Consider the following 20,013-nt stretch of genomic DNA (forward strand, 5'->3'; position numbering starts at 1 on the left):
TTTTATTGCCTCAGATCATAATGGTAGGAAGGAAAGATAAATACAATAACTATATGAAAAGCTTGTGAATAAAGCTTTTTTGGTAGCACATTTAGAAAGAAATTGAAGTCACAAAATTTTAACTGAAAGTGGCTTTAAAAGAACAGTAAAATGTTTTCCTTTTCTCCTCTTTCCCTTCTCTTTTCCCTCATTTCTTACCCAATGCTTTATTTTCATTCTTTTCTATAATCTCTTTTCTGTATCATTTTAGTCTTAAGTGTTGAACTGCAACATAAATGCGTAATGTCATGGCAATTTGTAAAGCATCAAATGAAGCATTGTGACTGCAGATGAACAGATGGGTTTGGTGATAAACGATAAGCATCTTGTAGGTGAAATTTGTTTTAGCTGTATCCTTCAAACTTTCTCTATAATCAAAGCTTCTTAATTATTTTAAATGCCATTATTTCTTTCCCAACTTCTATTTGCCCACCATAGCAAAATATTTCTTCCCAGTGGAGTGGAGACATGTTAGGAATGAAAGCTGTGCTCTTTGTTCAGCATCTGGCTGTTTGCACAGGTTTTTGTGGTAATAGAATCGGAATCTCTGTGTTAGAGTATTGATCTGCTGCTTGGTAGGTACTGTGTAAAAGAAGTATCTCAGTAACAATGTGTTAAAGTGGTTTAAGAGCAGTTTCTATTACAAATGGGGTGGAGGAAGATGGAGTTCTGCGAGACTGGACACATGCTATAAATATCCATAAAACTGAGGGGTTGATCTAAAAACTGTGGTGTTGAAATTCCCATATTTCTTCCACATTTAATTGCAAATAATTGAACACTACCTGAGCATGAGTACATGAATGCCGTTGCCCTTTTGCCTTTTAGTAGAGGTTTTTATATTTAATGTTCTTGTGTTGTAGTTGGAAACTGTGGTGTGAATGTAAGTCAGTTATGAGAGATAGTATCGACTGACCATAAAAAGTAATCCATTGAATACTTTCAGTCAAAATCCAAATATTAATGTTGACTTGCTTAAATATAAGTTAATTTTCATAAATAGGCTCTTTAAACAATGCTTGTTTCTGCCTGACTAGAATCTGTCCTTTGGTATAGGCATAGGGAAGAAAGTTCTTACGCGCAGGCTCAGCGGCCATGGCTCACAGGCCCAGCTGCTCTGCGGCATGTGGGATCCTCGCGGACCGGGGCACGAACCCGTGTCCCCTGCACCGGCAGGCGGACTCCCAACCACTGCGCCACCAGGGAAGCCCAGAAACTTCTTTTTAAAAAAGAGAAGATGGGGAAAGAGAAGAGAGAACTAGAGTTTTTTTGTTTGTTTTGAAAGATTTGTAAAATACTCGTCCCTTTTTTTTTTTTTTTTTTTTGCGGTATGCGGGCCTCTCACTGTTGTGGCCTCTCCCGTTGCGGAGCACCGGCTCCGGACGCACAGGCTCCGTGGCCATGGCTCACGGGCCCAGCTGCTCCGCGGCATGTGGGATCTTACCGGACCGGGGCACGAACCCGTGTCCCCTGCATTGGCAGGCGGACTCTCAACCACTGCGCCACCAGGGAAGCCCTACTCATCCCCTTTATGCTGTTATTTAGTAGTAGTAGGTCATATGTGACTCATGTGACTTAGATCAGACAGCTTAGGCTAGTAAATGGTTCAGATACCCAGCAAACACGTCAAAGATTCCTTCAACAAGTTAGCTAACATTTTGTAAAGGAGTTAGAAAATGAAAGCCTACCATATGTGCCTGTATACTGTTATGCCTAGATATTGTAGCGCACTGGGATATAACAATGCATGAATTTGAATCTCCCTTTCTCTTAGCTTATCTTGGAACAGAAATTTTTGAGGCTAGTTTGTAAATCTGTAAAAACGTTTTATATTAGAATCTGATGTGCTGATTTTAAGATTGGTGTCTAAAAGTGGACAGTGTCATCATCACATCAAATGTCAATGTGCATTTGAGATTTACTAGTTTGCATCTTGGCTTGTGCTAAGTTAGATTGTAAGATCAGGTAGTTAATTTTCTTGGAAGAAAAAGAAAATTAGCTATACTCATCACTCCCCAGCTCACAATTTCTTGTCACATTTCACTTGCTCCAGAAATATTAGTTTTGGAACCTTCTTGTGAATATGTAACTCTTAATACTGATGTCCTGAGAGAAAGGGGAAGAATTTCTTATCTAACCTAAATAATAACCACACCATCACAGAATATGTCCTCACAAACGCATCAAGCAATCAGATAGCCAGTAAACCTATTCTGCTAAATTCCATAAACTGAATGGGGAGGGTAGATTATGTTCATTTTTGTTTCTTACTAGGGAACGTGACACCTGATCTTTGAAATGGTTATTTATTTCATATATTGTAGCTGCCAGTCAGCCAGCCATTTGCAAATAGTGAAATAAACACACTGCTGGAAAGGAGTTTCTTCTCTATGGGTCTGTGGTGCCCAGGAAGTCAGATGTAATGTGGTTCCATTTATTTATGTAGGCATTTATTCTCTTTCTAATGAGCAAGTAGTTTTCTTTTCTCTATTCCTACACAAAAGTTAAATAAAGGAGTACCCAAGGAGGGCTGGGATACTTGGTTTGTAGTAGTTGAAATACCGTTTGATATCAGGGGATCTTTTCATAAAGAGAGTTTCCCTCTCAGTTAAGAAGAAAGCTCCAGAGAGCACTCCCTTTTGATCTCATTGTTAGAGCAAACATATCTGTAGAGAGGGAGATGTTCCAGAAGTCCAGTGTGAGGATTTGTCTCATCATCCTCCACCTCCCAATCAAAGGATTTTACTCTGTGGCTTCTTTTGCTCTTTTTGCCTGTGAAGTGAGGGATAAGAGCTAATTGCTCATATGGCAGCCAGCCTGCCTTAATATGTGGATTATTAACATGATACTGTCCTCTGTTGAGTCATAGCAACTGCTGTGAACAAATGTGTAAATCCATACTGGAAAAAAAGTGTTGCAAATGCCTTTCATCAAAATGGAAGACTGCTTCAACTTCTGTTTACTCCTCTAGTTGCAATCAAGCTTTCTTTTTCTTTTTCCTCTCTTTTCCCTTTCTCCCCTCCCTCTCTCTTTCAGAAATACATAAAGCCTAAAATCCTCCCAATGAGTACTGTGATCATTTGAAGTTTGTGTATAGGCCAACCCCATATCATCAAAAATCGTTGTGTAACCCCATGATTCCCAGGCCTCAGCTGGTGGCCTAGTTATTTCAAACAATATTTAATGCAATAAATTCTAGTGCAATAAAAGAATTTGGACAGTCCCTTAGAGCTTATTGCAGTGGAATTTGACTTGATTTTAATAAAATGAAATGCCAGTATAACCAAATAATTTCTTTGTGGCATGATTTAAAAGGCCTTTAAGTACAGGTATAGGAGATTGAGTTTGTAAAACCTAATCTGAATAATTGCAGTTTTATTCTTACCGAGTAAATGAACACTTCAAAAATATAGGAATTCTCCTTACTTAGCATAAGGTGATTTTTAATAATTAGCAAAAGAAATGTAAGTGAACAACCTTACTTTTTGTACTGTTATGGGGAGAATAAAGATACCACCTGGCTGTATGCATAAATTTGTTTACTAAGTTGGTTGATTACTGTAGATGGGTCTTAAAAATGACTTTTTGGTACAGAAAACATGTGGCATCTAGGTATTATGATGCCATGCTGCCTGCTAATGTTGAATATTTTGTGTGATTTTTTTTTTTTAAAGAAAATTGTTCTTACTCATTCAAATTCAACAGTCTTACAGTAAAGTCAGCCATAGACCAAATATTCAGGACTTATGTTGATACAAGTGAAAGAAAAATACAACACAAGTATTTGGTAATTAAGAAAACCAGAATGTCAATGTTAGAAAAATTTGGTCATAGTCTTGTACTCTGGAGTCCTTATCTTAAGCCAATAACTTTTAAGATCTTTTGTTTTCTGTACTGAAACAGAATAGTGAAAATGTTTTTATAGAAAGTTATGAAAAAGAAGTATGTATTAATTTGCTTTGGGTCATTCTAATCTCTCTGGTAAATTCATAATTAGGAAGGCCTTTTTAAGACTGTGTTCTAGTCTCACAGGTACACAGCTTCTCCATATCTGGTAAATTTAAATTCATATGTGAGGAGGTTATGTTTTTTTAAAGCATATTATTTACACAATTCACTGGAATGGCTCCTTTGGAAGTTGGGTGGCTCTCTTATGTAATTATGTACTTAGTAACTCTGCGTTACACAGCAGTAGGAATTCAAGTAAGAATAATTTACTACTTATGCATAGTTATTAGAATGTTAAAGCATTTGTGCAAAATTCTAGTTTATCAGAGTGTTATATTTGACTAATTGCATACTTAATAAATAATAATGAATAAAATTTTAGAAAGCAGCCAGGTTTGAATCCTAACAGTTCTAAATAAGCATCAGGAGCTGCTTCCTCCTCTCTCCCTTCACCTTATTGTTTAAAGGGATTTCCATCCCTTTAGGCCAGATTTTGTAGCGAAACTAATAATTACTGTTAAAAAAATCCATATTAGATGTGTTAAAGATAGACTTAAATCATAGAATTATGGAATTTTATTGCTGCAAGATGTTGTTAGAAATATTTTAATCTACTCTATTTTACCAGTGGAGAAGCTGAGGCACATGGAACTTAAGTGAAACTGCTCAAGATCTTACAGTTGGTTTGAGTACAAGTCTGCACCTTGTCCTGGATTAGTGTCTTAACTCCTGGATTAGTGTCACACCTATTCTCAGTTGTTATGATAATTCAACAGTTCACTTCACCAGGGATTTCTTGAACACTTCTGCTGGACTAGGCAGTGGACTAGGCATCCAAAGATTATAAGAAAAGTGTGAGTTTATATGGGCTAACAATAATGATATCAAACTAGTAATATTTAAATTCTAATTTATCTAGTGTTTTTCAATGTTTATAAATGTTATAAATGTTTAAAGTTGGCTGAGCCTTTAAATCTAAATTTTCTGCTAGATTATAATTTCCTTTAAGGCAGGGACTCACTTGCTTTTCATAACATTAATCCAGTTTCATTTTGGAATGCTTAAATTAAAAAAAATTTTTTTTTGAGCATTGATGACATTGTTGGAGTAAGTGTAGCTTCCCATGGTATCTACTCTGGGGATAATACTCATTTCAGAATTACACTTTTTTCTTAATTGAATACTTGTGATTTCAAGTTAAAAATTGTTTCATTTCCGCCTTAAGCAAGAAGGAGCACCTATTTTAAGGGTACAGAGATAGCTCATGGAACTAAAGGGGAAGATGTCAGGCACCACAAAGACATGGAGCCAGGCATTGGAACACCTTTAGTGCTCAAGGCAGCCACCTTGTATACCTGGGATAAATCCCACTTGGTCATGTTTTATAATCCTTTTTATATGTTGCTGGGTTTTATTTGCTAGTATTTAGTTTAGGGCTTTTGCTTATATATTCATGAGGAATATTGGTCTGCTAATCTCCATTCTGCTACTGAGACTGTCCAATGAGTTTAAAAATTTCAGTTATTTTCAGTTCTTATATTTCCGCTTGGTTCTTGTATATATCCGTTATTTCTTTGCTAATACTTTCTATCTTTCCATTTCTTTCAAGAATGTTTGCCCTGAGTTATTGGAACGTTTTTATACTATTTACTTTATTTATTTTTAAATAATTAAATAAATTTATTTATTTTTGGCTGCGTTGGGTCTTCATTGCTGCATGCGGGCTTTCTCTAGTTGTGATGAGCGGGGGCTACTCTTTGTTGCAGTGTGCGTGCTTCTCATTGTGGTGGCTTCACTTGTTGCGGAGCGCAGCCTCTAGGCACGTGGGCTTCAGTAGTGGCTCTCGGGCTCTAGAGTGCAGGCTCACTAGTTGTGGTGCATGGGCTTAGTTGCTCCGAGGCATGTGGGATCTTCCTGGACCAGGGCTCGAACCCATGTCTGCTGCATTGGCAGGTGGATTCTTAACCACTGCACCATCAGGGAAGTCCTGGATTATTTATTTTTTGTATTCCATTTTATCTCCTCTGTTGGCTTAATAGGTACTTTTGTTTTGTTTTAGTGGTTGCTCTAGAGAGTACAATATGCATTTAGAAATATTTAGAGGGAAATCCCTGGCAGTTCAGTGGTTAGGACTCGGTGCTTTCACTGCCAGGGCCCAGGTTTGATCCCTGGTCAAGGAACTAAGATCCCGCAAGTTGCATGGCATGGCCAAAATAAAAATTATTGAGGTGAAATTCACATAACGTAAAATTAACCGTTTAAAGCAAACAGTATAGTGTCGTTTAGTACATTCACAATGTTATGCAATCATCACCTCTATCTAGTTCCAAAACTTTTCCGTCAATCCAAGTAAAACTTATTCATTAAGCAGTTTCTGTCCATTTCCCCCTTCCTCCAGGCCCTGGCAATCACTAATCTGCATTCACCTATTCGGGATATTTTATATAAATGGAATCATACAATATGTGATCTTTTGTATATAGCTTCTTTTAATTAGCATAATGTTTTTGAGGTTCACCTTGTATCAGTACTTCATTTTTATGGCTGAATAATATCCCATTGTGTGTATATACCACAATTCATTTATCTGTTCATTTGTTGGTGAACGTATAGGCTGTTTCTGCCTTTTGGTTATTGTGAATAAGGTTGCTGTGAACATGTCTGTACATATAATTGTTTGAGTATTTTCACTTCTTTGGGGAATATACCCAGGAGTGGAACTGCTAGAAGTGGTCACATGGTAATTCTATATTTAACTTTTTGAGGAACTGCCAAGCTGCTTTCTACAGTGGCTGAACTTTTCATATTCCCACTAGCAGTGTATGAGGGTTTCAGTTTCTCCACATCCTCACCATAACTTGTTATTTTCTGGTCTTGTTTTTAATTGTAGCTTCAAAAGCTTTTGAGACTGGGTAGGACTTCGATGATAAAGATACTTCCAGTCTATCTGGATCTCCTGGCGTGCTTTTTTCCTGAGGTATCTAGATAGCTCTGGGGTTTTTTTGTTTTTGTTTTCTGTTGCCATCCTAGCGGGTGTGAAGGGCATCTCATGGTTTTGACTTTTATTTTCCTAATGACTAATGATGTTGAGTCAATGTTTTTTTTTTTGTCAATTTGTGTATTTTCTTTGGAGAAATGTCTATTCAAGTCCTTTGTCTTTTTTTTTTTTTTTTGCAGTACGTGGGCCTCTCACTGTTGTGGCCTCTCCCGTTGCGTAGCACAGGCTCCAGACGTGCAGGCTCAGCGGCCATGGCTCATGGGCCCAGCTGCTTCACGGCATGTGAAATCTTCCCGGACCGGGGCACGAACCAGTGTCCCCTGCACCAGCAGGCGGACTCTCAACCACTGCGCCACCAGGGAAGCCCTAAAATTTTTTTTAAATGAGAAAGATTTAAAGATATTTACCCACATATTTGTATTTCTGGAACTTTTAATATTTTTGTGTGGGGGACTTCCCTGGTGGTGCAGTGGATAAGACTCTGCTCTCCCAATGCAGGGGGCCCAGGTTTGATCCCTCGTCAGGGAACTAGATCCCACATGCATGCAGCAACTAAGAGTTTGCATGCCACAACTAAGGAGCTGGCGAGCTGCAACTAAGGAGCCTGTCTGCCACAACTAAGACCTGGTGCAACCAAATAAATAAATATTAAAAAAAATTTTTTGTGTGGATTGTATCTGTTATTTCCAAATATATTTGGAAAATATTTGCTTTCTCCCCACTCACTCTCCTGGTTTTCTTAATGGGATACCAAATTATACATTTGTTGGACCACTTGCTTATTTCTCATGGGTCACTGAGGCATGATTCAGTTTTTTCCAGTCCTTTTTCTCATAGTGCATTATTTTGCATATTGCTGTTTCTTCAGATTTACTGATCTATTCTTCTACATTGTTGTAGTTAGCTGTTAATCCCGTCTCATGAAATTACTATTTCAGACATTGTATTTTCCTTTTCTGGAAGTTTTATTTCATTCCTTTTTTGTATCCTACGATTCTAGAATCATAGAATAGCTGTTGTTAGACTAGCTAATGTTAGAATAGCTATTTTAATGTTTTGGCCTGCTAATTTCATTTTTTTTAATTTTAAAAAAATTAAAAAATTTATTTATTTATTTATTTTTGGCTGCATTGGGTCTTTGTTGCTGTGCGCAGGCTTTCTCTAGTTTCAGTGAGTGGGGGCTACTCTTTTTTTTTCCGCAGGCAGAAATGAGTTTATTGCATTAGAAAAAATACCAAAGAAAAGCAGCAAACACCTCCGTACTCCAAACAATTATTAGTTTGACTTCAAGGGCGAAAAGGAATCTCAAAGGTACAAACTTTATTTCTGGGAGGGGGTGACAGTCTCATCCCTCCTCCTCCTTCCTTGTTCCTTTAAACCAATGGACCTCGATAGAGGTGTCCACCTGTGTGATATAATCACACACGTCTTTCTCATCCTGCTTGCCTGCGCACACCCGTGTGGAGCTAGCTGGTCACAGTGAGCAGGCTCCTGAGGTTCTGGGATAGACAGAGAAATGTGAGGATGGGGCTGGGGGGGTTCCTAGCCTGAGACCAGGTTTCCAGTTAGTGATGGTGGGACTAGGGTCGGGGAGGGAGGGCTTGCCTTCCTGCAGAGCTGAGAAGACGGCTTATTGATCCCTCCTTCTTGCGGGGGGCTACTCTTCATTGTGGTGAGCAGGCTTCTCATTGTGGCGGCTTCTCTTGTTGCGGAGCATGGGCTCTAGGTGTGCAGGCTTCAGTAGTTGTGGCACGCCGGCTCAGTAGTTGTGGCTCATGGGCTCTAGAGCGCAGGCTCAGTAGTTGTGGTGCACGGGCTTAGTTGGTCCGCGGCATGTGGGATCTTCCCGGACCAGGGCTCGAACCCATGTCCCCTGCGTTGGCAGGTGGGTTCTTAACCACTGCGCTACCAGGGAAGCCCGGCCTGCTAATTTCATTATCTCTGTCATTTCTGGATCTGCTTCTATTGACTGATATTCCTCCTGATTATGGGACACATTTTAATGCTTCTTGTCTCATCTAGTAATTTTATTTTACTTATTATTTTTTATTTTTGTGTGTGTGTGTGGTACGTGGGCCTCTCACTGGTGTGGCCTCTCCCGTTGCGGAGCACAGGCTCTGGAGGCGCAGGCCCAGCAGCCATGGCTCACAGGCCTAGCCACTCTGCGGCATGTGGGATCTTCCCAGACCGGGGCACGAACCCATGCCCCCTGCATCGGCAGGCGGACTCTCAACCACTGTGCCACCAGGGAAGCCCTATTTTATTTTTATTATTATTATTTTTTGGCCACGCTGTGAGGCTTGAAGGATCTTAGTTCCCCAGCCAGGGATTGAACCCAGGCCCATGGTGGAAACACCCGAGTCCTACCCATTGGACCGCCAGGGAATTCCCTCATCTAGTAATTTTAGATTAGACATTATGAATGCTACATGATTCAGTGTTTGTATTTTGTTGTCTTTTTAAAAGAATGTGTTGAGTTTATTTTGGCCAGTAGTTAAGCTTCTTGCAGTTTGATGCTGCTGTGACTTGATTTTAAGCTTTATTAGGATAGGTTTAGTGTAACCTTTATACTAGTGTAGTTTATCCCTACAAGTGAGGTGTGAGCTTTCTGGGGCTCCTACTCAATGTCCCACATGTTCAGTTAGGCTTCTGCAATCTGGCTGGTCAGAACAGAAAAGTTCCCCAGCTCTGTGTGGGTTCTAGGAGCTGTTGAGCTTATAGCTCCTTCATGGTTTTTTGCCTGGCCTTATGGAGTTTCACCTTATGCAGACAGGACTTAGTGTTTAGGAATAGACTTAAGGAGTCCCCTGTTCAGTTATCTAGAGCTTTTTTCTGCATAATTCTTTCTCCAATACTCTGACTCACCAATTCTAGTCTATTTAGCCTCCTCACATTCTGTTCTCTGTTTCCTCAATAAATGGTCCTATTTTGCTCTTCTTGGAGTCCCCTTTCTCATGCCACAGACTAGAAAGTACTTTGAGGTTTAAGACTTGGACAGTTTTAAGGATCACCTCATTTATTTCCTGTCTTTCAGAGATTACAGTCTGGTACTGCCTGTTGTCCAATGTTTTCAAATATACGTTTCACGTATTTTGTCCCTTTTTCTTTCAGTCTATGATGGGAGGGTAAGTTTGATACCAGCTACTTCCTTATTGTAGTAGCTGAGGTCTAATGTTCTTTTACTTAGAGTTTCTATTTTATTTAAATTGAATGTACTGGAAGTCCTCACTTTGCATGGTTCTGATATGCACAAATTTCAGTTACTACAATTTAGTTAAATAACACCAGTGGGTACCCCAAAACATGGTTCAAATTTCAGTTATCAGAGTTTATTAACTGTAATTTTTGTAAAGTGCAAACTTCCTTGCTAGCTCTCCAGTCCACAGATCACTATGTGGAAAACAGATGCACATCATGATCAGTCAGTAGCTTTCAGTCTGTTGCTTAGTCACATACATACTGCACAGTGTGCACTTGTGGGCATGCCTGACCTGGGTCCTCTTTAAGATCTCCTACAAGGCTATAATGAAGGTACTGGCCAGGGCTGAGGTTTCATTTGAAGGCTTGATTGGGGAAAGATCCACTTCAAGTTTACGTGGGTTTTGGCAGAATTCCTTTCCTCAAGGGTTATTGGAGACTCAGTTCCTAGCTGACTGTTGACTGGAGGCCACCCTCATTTCTTGCCATGTGAAACTCTCCAGTATGACTACTTGCTTCATCAAAGCATGCAAGTCAAGAAGGCAGTAGAGTCTATTAGCAAGATAGAAGTTTCAATCTTATATAGCCTAGAAGCAAGGTATTAGGCTATCCCACACTCAAGGGGACAGGATTACTTACAAGTGTTATGAATATCAGGAGGTGGGGATGACTAGGGGGCATGTTAGAGTTTGACTGCCAGTATTATAATCCATTATCATCATTATTTATTCTGATGTTCAATTTGTCGCAGAATTAGCCTGTGAGAACCTTTTGCACTGGCCCCTGTATCATCTTGCCATGTCTTCACCATTTTTGAGTACCACAAGATGATACTCTGAGGTCATCTTAAACTTTACTTGCCCAAGTCCTGGAATTAGCCATGTTCTAAGGAGCTCTGGTTCCTTTTAGTGGAGAGTGATATTTGGAATCATTAACTGTACTCATTGCTATTAAGGTGTTACTGTTACCAGACCCTCCCAGTTGATAGAGCCAGGGGGTGTGTTTGTGTATGTATGTGTACACACACATATACATACATCACTTACCTAGAAGTTGTCTGTCTCTGTTATGAAGCTTTGCATTCATAACATCTTCAATTGTAGTTCAGCAGCATAGTATTCACTCTGGCTTTCTTCCTTTCTATATTTGTAACTCTTCTCTGATGAGGATCCTTGCTCTTATTATCCTCAGTATTTGATCTACCCACCTAATTTTTTAAAAAATAAATTTATTTATTTTATTTATTTATTTTTGGCTGCGTTTGGTCTTTGTTGCTGTGTGCGGGCTTTCTCTAGTTGTGGCAAGTGGGGGCTACTCTTCGTTGCGGTGTGCAGGCTTCTCATTGCAGTGGCTTCTCATTGCAGAGCATGAGCTCTAGGCATGCGGGCTTCAGAAGTTGTGTCACGTGGGCTCAGTATTTGTGTCTCATGGGCTCTAGAGCACAGTCTCAGTAGTTTTGGCACACGGGCTTAGTTGCTCCATGGCATGTGGGATCTTCCCAGACCAGGGCTCAAACCCGTGTCCCCTGCATTGGCAGGCGGATTCTTAACCACTGTACCACCAGGGAAGCCCTTCCCCACCCCTCATTTGATGGATCTTCCTGTATAACTCATCTCCCATTGCCAACATAGCTCTCGCTCCATTTCCCACCCCATATTCTTTATGGATGCCTTCCTTACGCTTTTGGGATCTATTTGCACTGGGCTAACCCTTCCACCCTTCTCTCCCTACTGAGTCTGAAACTCTTTGCTGGGCCACTGCCCCTCACCCCACTGGGTCTGAATTCAGTGCTGTCCACTATCCCTCCACTCTATGAATGTCTTCTTCTGCCCACTTTGGAAACCCTCACTGCCCTGCCCTTCCCGGTCACATGGACATGCTCATCATCCTGCTCACGGCCACTTCAGTCCCCCATGTAGAAGCTTTCCTCACTCCACTAGGGCTGTTGAACCCCATGCCAGGCCACCCTCTTGTAAAGGTTTTTTTCTGTCACCCTACTTGGGCTCTGAAACTCTATGCCAGGGCTTTTACCCCTCAGGGACACCTTTCTCACACCAGTTGGACTCCAAAAGCCTGTATTGGGCCATCGTTGCCACTTATACCACTCAGTTTGATGCCCACTTAGCTTGTATTCACTTAATGGCTGTTGAAGTTCATTTTTCAGTTAGGAAAGGAGATGAGGGAGAAGAGGAATCGAATTTTATTTTTCATATTAAAAAAAATCTCGCTAGTATTTTTACAGCAAATGCTTTTAACCTAGTGCATTGTACTTTATACAGAAGCCAGTGTTTCCCACATCTATGTAATGCTTACAGGTTTATACCCATGCTTTCATGCCATATTTTTACTCACATACTAGAGGTTTATTATCATGTTATGTTTATGATTTCTGAGCTTATCTACTCCACCCCCACCCCAACACCCCGAAACCCACAGGTGGTTTTCAATTTACATGTGTCTGTCAGTGCTACCACCATTCTTCCAGTCATTCATTTGAAATCTTGAGTTATTTCTGACTCATCTTTCTTTGTTACTTTCGTCAGTCAGTAAGTCCTGTTGATCTTTCTCTTTATGTAAGTTTGTCTTCTCTTTGCCCATTACTTTGATGATTAACATGGCCACTTGGGTGGGACTCCTTTTCTTTAGTTTCTGAGTCAGTCCAGTGCCCCTAAACCACCTTTGGCTCCACAATTTTTAGTAAATGAACGAACTCCATGTGTGACTTTTTAAGTGCCTTTTTTTTTTTTGGCCATACCGTGGCGACGTGCGGAACTTCCCCAAGCAGGGATTGAACTCATGTTCCCTGCAGTGGAAGCACAGAGTCTTAACCACTGGACCACCAGGGAAATCCTTAAGTGCCATTTTTACGTGGTGTTATTCTAGGTAGTCAGATATCTAGTTTGAATCCCATATTTACCACTTGCGTGGTACCCATTCACTTTTGGTAATTTATTTAACCTCTCTGGATCTTTTTTATTTACTAGATTGTTTTACAGGTGAGTAAGATAATGAATTGCGAAAGAGATTTATCCAAAACGCATACCTTTCAGCCTGGTAAGATCAGTCTCAGTAAAATAAACAGTGTTATTTTATCAGTATTCTCACTGTTCTATAAGCAAAAACTGTTTCCTTACTTTTCTTTGATATGTAGCTTTCAATGATCACTTGCTATTAAGAGCACATTTATGGACCATCTACTATGACCACATACTGGAGATTAAAAAAAAAAGACATGACTCATATCTGAGAAATACATTATGATAGAGGAGGCAAACATATAATTAATTTACATACAGTAACAAGTGCTACAATAAAATTAAAGACTGTGTCTGAACTTTTTAAAAATTAGAAATTTTAACTAAACTTATATAGCAGCTATTGTCTAACACAGTTTAGTATGTTATTGTATTTTTCCTTGTAGTTACTGTTTGTGTTAATTTATCTCCCTCAAATAGAGTGTAAACTACTTGAGAATAGGTCTTTATAGTGGTAAGTGTGGATTTTGGGAGACAAACACATTGTGGTCTTATTTCTGCCACTGACACTTAGTCACTGCAACTTCTCTGAACTTGAGTTTACTCTCCTGTTAAAGTGAAAATACTAATAATTCTTTGACAGGATTGTAATGATTAAGTGAAATAATGTTTTTAAGGATCTAGCACAATGACTGGCAAACAATTTATGCCTGATAAATTTTGTTTCTCCTCTCCTTGTACTCCACTTGTGTCTGTTCTGCTAATGAACACTAAATATTTGATTAATGGATGAATTTATTGATTCAATGATCTGCAGTTCATAATGGCTTCCCAGAACATTTTGAAATGCAAGTGGCATTCATGGAAGCCTGTTCTTGGTAATGATGGCACTTTATATTTTTTTCTTTTGTACTTGAAGTTTTTTTCTTTAATATTTATTTATTTGGCTGCACTGGGTCTTAGTTGTGGCATGCAGGATCTTCAGTTGTGGCATGCGGGATCTTTAGTTGCAGCATGCAGTTCTCTTAGTTGTGGCATATGGAATCTAGTTCCCTGATCAGGGATTGAACCCAGGCCCCCTGCATTGGAAGTGTGGAGTCTTAGCCAGTGGAGCACCAGGAAAGTCCCTGTACTTGAAGTTTTTAGATCCCTTATTTTAATTTTACCAAAACCTTGTGCAGTAAGGGTAGGCAGATATGATTATCCTATGTGACAGTGGGAGTTTCATTTTTAAAGTGAGTGGACTAAATTGGGATTCTTCTTTTTAAATTTATTTATTGGCTGCATCAGGTCTTAGTTGTGGCATGGGGGATCCTTCTTTGCGGCACGCAGGCTTCTCTGTAGTTGTGGTGCATGGGCTCAGTTGCCCCACAGCATGTGGGATCTTAGTTCCCTGACCAGGCTCGAACTGGCGTCCCCTGCATTGCAAGACAGATTCTTAACCACTGGACCACCAGGGAAGTCCCTAAATTGGAATTCTTAAGAGCCAGTCATTGAATTTGTATAGGTAGAGTGTGAATGTATTACATGGCCTGTGGAATACTATAGTTCTCTTGGCCTGAATTTTTTAGTTGATATAGTAGTGAAAAGGGAATTCTTCTATTCTATGGCTTAAGGATACATAAACTCTCAATGCAGCAATCTTTTTATTGTTCATTATTATAGCTTCTTTTACTCTTAGAAGTTGACCAACTGGGACCTGAGTTTAGGAGATTTTGTCTTTCAGCTTTCATATAGTAAATGCTAAGGCCAGCCCTTTGCCTGCAGGGCCTTCTATCAGTGAAGAGGAACTGTGGCTTTTTCCAGGCAGCCAAATAGGGGGAGGAGTCAAGATTTTCAGTGTTCTTTGTGAAAATGAATTTGTGCTGTTGAACCTCATGGGTATTAGATACTATATTCTCCTTAAAGCACTGCAGGCCCCTTGTTGCAACATTTCAATCTCTTTTTCTGATTCTTTCAGGTAGTAGAAAACATGTTTCAGGCATTTAAAAACATGCTGTGTATGCTTTTTAAAAGCTGGTAAACTCATTCAGTTGATTAACAGACTTCAGTTGTAATAAATTATTGGCCCACCGTTTTTTGGAGTACTTTGCAGCATACTGTCCTTATATCAGTTATAGATAGTGTGAACAATGAATACCATATTTTGTTTCCTTAATATTTCTCCAACTAAAGTGTTTTAAGAAGAAAAAAAGTCCCACGATGATAGTAAATATTTCAAAACTTATAAAGTTTAGTATTATGTGTACTGACTGTTATATTTCAAAATATTTTTCTGTTTTTATATGTGCTGTGATCAGGTATTTAGTTTTTTAGTATTATTAGACTGTAATAGCACCCAAGTTGATGGACAGAGCTTAAGCCTGGGATACATTGAGGGAAACCTAAAGATTGTAAAAATTCTTCTAAAAGATACAGTGTTTCATAAAGCTACAGGAGGAGTACCACTAATATTGTTTAATTAGTACTACTAGAACTCATAATTTCTACCTTGTTTTTTGTTTGTTTGCTACTGAATACACTATATGTATATTCACACTTACACATTTGTTTTTGTTTTTTTAGAAGGTTTTAGGACCAGCAGCTTTTGGGGTTCTCTTTTTTTCCTCTTTTTCTGTCCCTGTCTCTGCTTCTTTCTTTCTTGTTGTTTTCCCTTCTGTTTGGATTGCTTCCTGCCTCCTCCCTCCAATATTCCCACCCCCCTTAATCCATCTGGAAAGATGAAGAGGCAGCTGCTATGGTGACTATGCATTTTGGTTAATAGCAGACTAACAAGACACATAAAACATATGCAAACTGTGCAGAGTTAGTTGCTGTCAAAGCGGTAGGGGTATAATACTTTATCTTTTCCTTCTCCCCACCTTCTAAAAAAAAACTTTAACTTTCCTGTTATATTTTGTCTTCTAAGTTACCATTTCTAATATTGAAATGCTACCATGAATAATTCCTTTTTTCTGCTTAGTCTGCACAATATTTCACTCTGTGGTGAGTTTATGGGAGATGAGTTGAGGTGTGTAGAGGAAAAGAGTTGATTAATTGGGTTAAGAAGTAGATTTCCTGGGCTTCCCTGGTGGTGCAGTGGTTGAGAGTCCGCCTGCCGAGGCAGGGGACACGGGTTCGTGCCCCGATCTGGGAAGATCCCACATGCCGCGGAGCGGCTGGGCCCGTGAGCCATGGCCGCTGAGCCTGTGCGTCTGGATCCTGTGCTCCACAATGGTAGAGGCCACAACAGTGAGAGGCCCACGTACCGCAAAAAAAAAAAAAAGAAGTAGATTTCCTTTAGATTCATACATGGAAGGCGAACAGGGATAAAAATTTTTATTAAATATTTGGCTTCTTGACCTATAACTTTTTTTTCTTGCTTTTTGGCCACTAGTGTCCCTTTTGAGTTTCCCTCTGGGGTTAGAACTAGTTAGTAGTATGTTTCTTGAAGATGTGTCTATCATAAAGGCAAGCTGCAACTGGAATATTGTATTTAGCCAAGCCTTGAAAATTCCTGTAATCTGTGCCATCCTGTCTCATACTGTCCCATCTCATAGTTGTCCTCTCTCTGCAGTGCTCTATGCCCAGGTCTCTGTGGCTGGGCTGCTCCAGCCTGGCGGACAGCATGCCTTCGCTGCGATGCCTGTATAACCCAGGGACTGGCGCACTCACAGCTTTCCAGGTACTTTCTGTCTCTGTGGGTTATTTGTGGTCATTAGTATGTGTGTCTAATTAATTGGTGTGTCTCTCCTTCTTTCCCATCCTTTACTTACGTTCACTTTTCTCCTTCATGTTGCCTATATTTCACATCACTCAGTTCTCTAATTTATAATGTAGATCCAGATCCATCCACTCTTGAGACATTTTTATTATCATGATTGGTTTGCCAAAATTGACATAGCGCAACTTGACTTGTTGGTTTTCATACCTAGTAGAAGTATGATAGTGAATAAATAATAATAATAAATAGCATTTATTAATAATATCAATAATTAATTAATAGCATTCAATATGTAATGTTTGCTCTGGACCTACATAAAGCCAATTAATCAATCAATTAATTACAACCAGTTGCCTGGGCACCTTCTTGTGTTTTTCTTGTGATTACTAAAAATATAAAGTGCTCAATTCAGAGTGTCTCCTGGCTACTATACTATTATATATGTATGTGTTTGTATATGTTCTTTTGGGTTTTTTTAAATAAATTTATTTATTTATTATGGCTGCAGTGGGTCTTCGTTGCTGCACGCAGGCGTTTTCTAGTTGTGGTGAGCGGGGGCTACTCTTCTTCGTGATGTGCAGGCTTCTCATTGCAGTGGCTTCTCTTGTTGCAGAGCACGGGCTCTAGGCGCACGGGCTTCAGTAGTTGTGGCGCGTGGGCTTCAGTAGTTGTGGCATGTGGGCTCTAGAGCACAGGCTCAGTAGTTGTGGTGCATGGGCTTAGTTGCTCCATGCCATGAGGGATTTTCCCAGACCAGAGCTTGAACCCGTGTCCCCTGCATTGACAGGTAGATTCTTAACCACTGCATCACCAGGGAAGTCCCCAGTTACTTGGCTTTAATGAAAATACTTACTTTAATGTAAGTATTTTAGTGATGATGCTGCTGGATATTTGTCCTTTGCAAAACTTCCTTTGCTTGTCTTATGAGATACAATATGGTGAAGGGCATAGGCTTTAAAATTAGTTAAATCAGAGCTTATATACTGTCTGTCACTAGTGGTATGATCTTGAGCAAGTCATTTTCACCCTAAATTCATCTGTAAGTGGAGACTATAGTAAGGGCATGCAGTAAATAGTTGCTGTTATCATCCTTATCTTCATTGTCATTAATATTATTGCTGTTAATGTTAGAGAATATTGATATCCTGAGAGTATCAATTTATTTCAAACATAGTATTTTTGTTTGTTTGTTTTTTACTATATGTCATATTGATGAAGTTTTGGCTCTCAAGGAACTCAGTCTAGCTTTTTGGTTTTTTAAAATCTTAATGGGGTTGCAATGAGTTTCACCAGACTGCAGTCTGAGATAACAGTCCCTATAAGACTTCCCTCCTTCAGATACCAGTTGTAAGGAGGGCCCCCCCCACCGCCCTGCCTCAGGTTTGGTAACTCACTAGAAAGGACTCAGAACTCATTGAAAGCTGTTATATTCACAGTTTATTACAGGGAGAGGATACAGGTTAAAATTAGCAAAAAACGAGACATACAGGATAGAATCTGGAGGGAACCAAATGTAGAAATTCCTGTCATCCTCTCCCCATGGAATCATGGATGGCATTACTTCCTCTGGGCCACTGTATGTGACAGTACACACAGGATATTGTGAATCAGGGAAACTCACCCAAGCTTTTTGTGTACAGAGTTTTTATTGCGGCTCAATTACAGGCTGCTCACATGGCTGACTTTTAGTCTCTAGCCCCTCCTGTAGGTTACACTAATGCTTTTAGTCTCTGTTCCTTCTTAGGATTGGAACTGAGTGTGGCTCAAAGCCCCCATCATGAATCACATTTGTCCTGTGGCCAAAGCCCCCAGTCAAAGTTCTATTAGGTAAGAAGTTCCAGGGGGATACCACCTGCCAGTAACCAAGGGGAAAGACCAGGCCTGTCTTTGGGTAAGAGTAATTCTTCAGTACACAGGGGTCATGTACTCCTTTGAGAATCTGATGAGAACTACTGAACTTAGAAAAGTACTCATGACATATAGGCAAAGTTTTATTTATAAGTTTTACATATTATGATTATTATATTTATATTATCTTAAGCTATTAAATTACTGTTTATTTTTTAAACATCTTTATTGGAGTATAATTGCTTTACATTGTTGTGTTAGTTTCTGCTGTATAACAAAGTGAATCAGCTCTACATATACTTATATCCCCATATCCCCTCGCTCTTGCGTCTCCCTCCCACCCTCCCTATCCCACCCCTCTAGGTGGTCTCAGAGCACTGAGCTGACCTCCCTGTGCTATGAGGCTGCTTCCCACTAGCTATCTGTTTTACGTTTGGTAGTGTATATATGTCCATGCCACTCTCTCACTTCGTCCCGGCTTACCCTACCCACTCCCCGTGCCCTCAAGTCCATTCTTTATGTCTGCATCTTTATTCCTGTCCTGTTTCTGGGTTCTTCAGAACCTTTTTTTTTTTTTAGATTCCATATATATGTGTTAGCATACAGTATTTGTTCTTCTCTTTCTAACTTACTTCACTCTGTATGACAGTCTCTAGGTCCATCCACCTCAGTACAAATAACTCAATTTCATTTCTTTTTATGGCTGAGTAATATTCCATTGTATATACATGCCACATCTTCTTTATCCATTCATCTGTTGATGGACACTTAGGTTGCTTCCACGTCCTGGCTGTTATAAATAGTGCTGCAATGAACATTGTGGTACGTGACTCTTTTTGTTATGGTTTTCTCAGGGTATATGCCCAGTAGTGGGATTGCTGGGTCACATGGTAGTTCTATTTTTAGTTTTTTAAGGAACCTCCATACTGTTCTCCATAGTGGCTGTATCAATTTACATTCCCACCAACAGTGCAAGAAGGTTCCCTTTTCTCCACACGCTTTCCAGCATTTATTGTTCGTAGGTTTTTTGATGATGGCCATTCTGACTGGTATGAGGTGATACCTCATTGTAGTTTTGATTTGCATTTCTCTAATGATTAGTGATGTTGAGCATCCTTTCATGTGTTTGTTGGCAATCTGTATATCTTCTTTGGAGAAATGTCTGTTTAGGTCTTCTGCCCATTTTTGGATTGGGTTGTTTGTTTTTTTGATATTGAGCTGCATGAGCTGCTTATATAGTTTGGAGATTAATCCTTTGTTAGTTGCTTCGTTGGCAAATATTTTCTCCCATTCTGAGGGTTGTC

General features: G+C 39.7%; 1 protein-coding gene across 11 annotated transcripts in view; it reads left to right on the top strand.

The window, feature by feature from the left end:
* The window catches only part of BTRC (beta-transducin repeat containing E3 ubiquitin protein ligase), a 182,530-nt gene that overhangs the window by 36,355 nt on the left and 126,162 nt on the right, over positions 1-20,013 (top strand). For 6 of the 11 annotated variants that reach the window (XR_016388153.1, XR_016388152.1, XM_089898074.1 and 3 more), the window contains exon 2: positions 16,715-16,822. The exons of 3 other annotated variants lie outside the window; for them this stretch is intronic. Coding sequence is in view for 4 of the 8 variants with exons in the window: in XM_089898074.1 (XP_089754200.1) it covers positions 16,715-16,822 (108 nt within the window). In the remaining 4 variants the exon portion in view is untranslated. Of the gene's footprint in view, positions 1-16,714; positions 16,823-20,013 lie in introns of those variants that run through there. 2 more of the 11 variants (XM_089898075.1, XM_089898077.1) reach the window with 1 other exon arrangement.

Source organism: Delphinapterus leucas, chromosome 16, assembly GCF_059928025.1.
Source record: "Delphinapterus leucas isolate spDelLeu-1000000601 "Yukka" chromosome 16, BTC_Dleu_Yukka2, whole genome shotgun sequence".
Classification (NCBI taxonomy): Eukaryota; Metazoa; Chordata; class Mammalia; order Artiodactyla; family Monodontidae; genus Delphinapterus; species Delphinapterus leucas.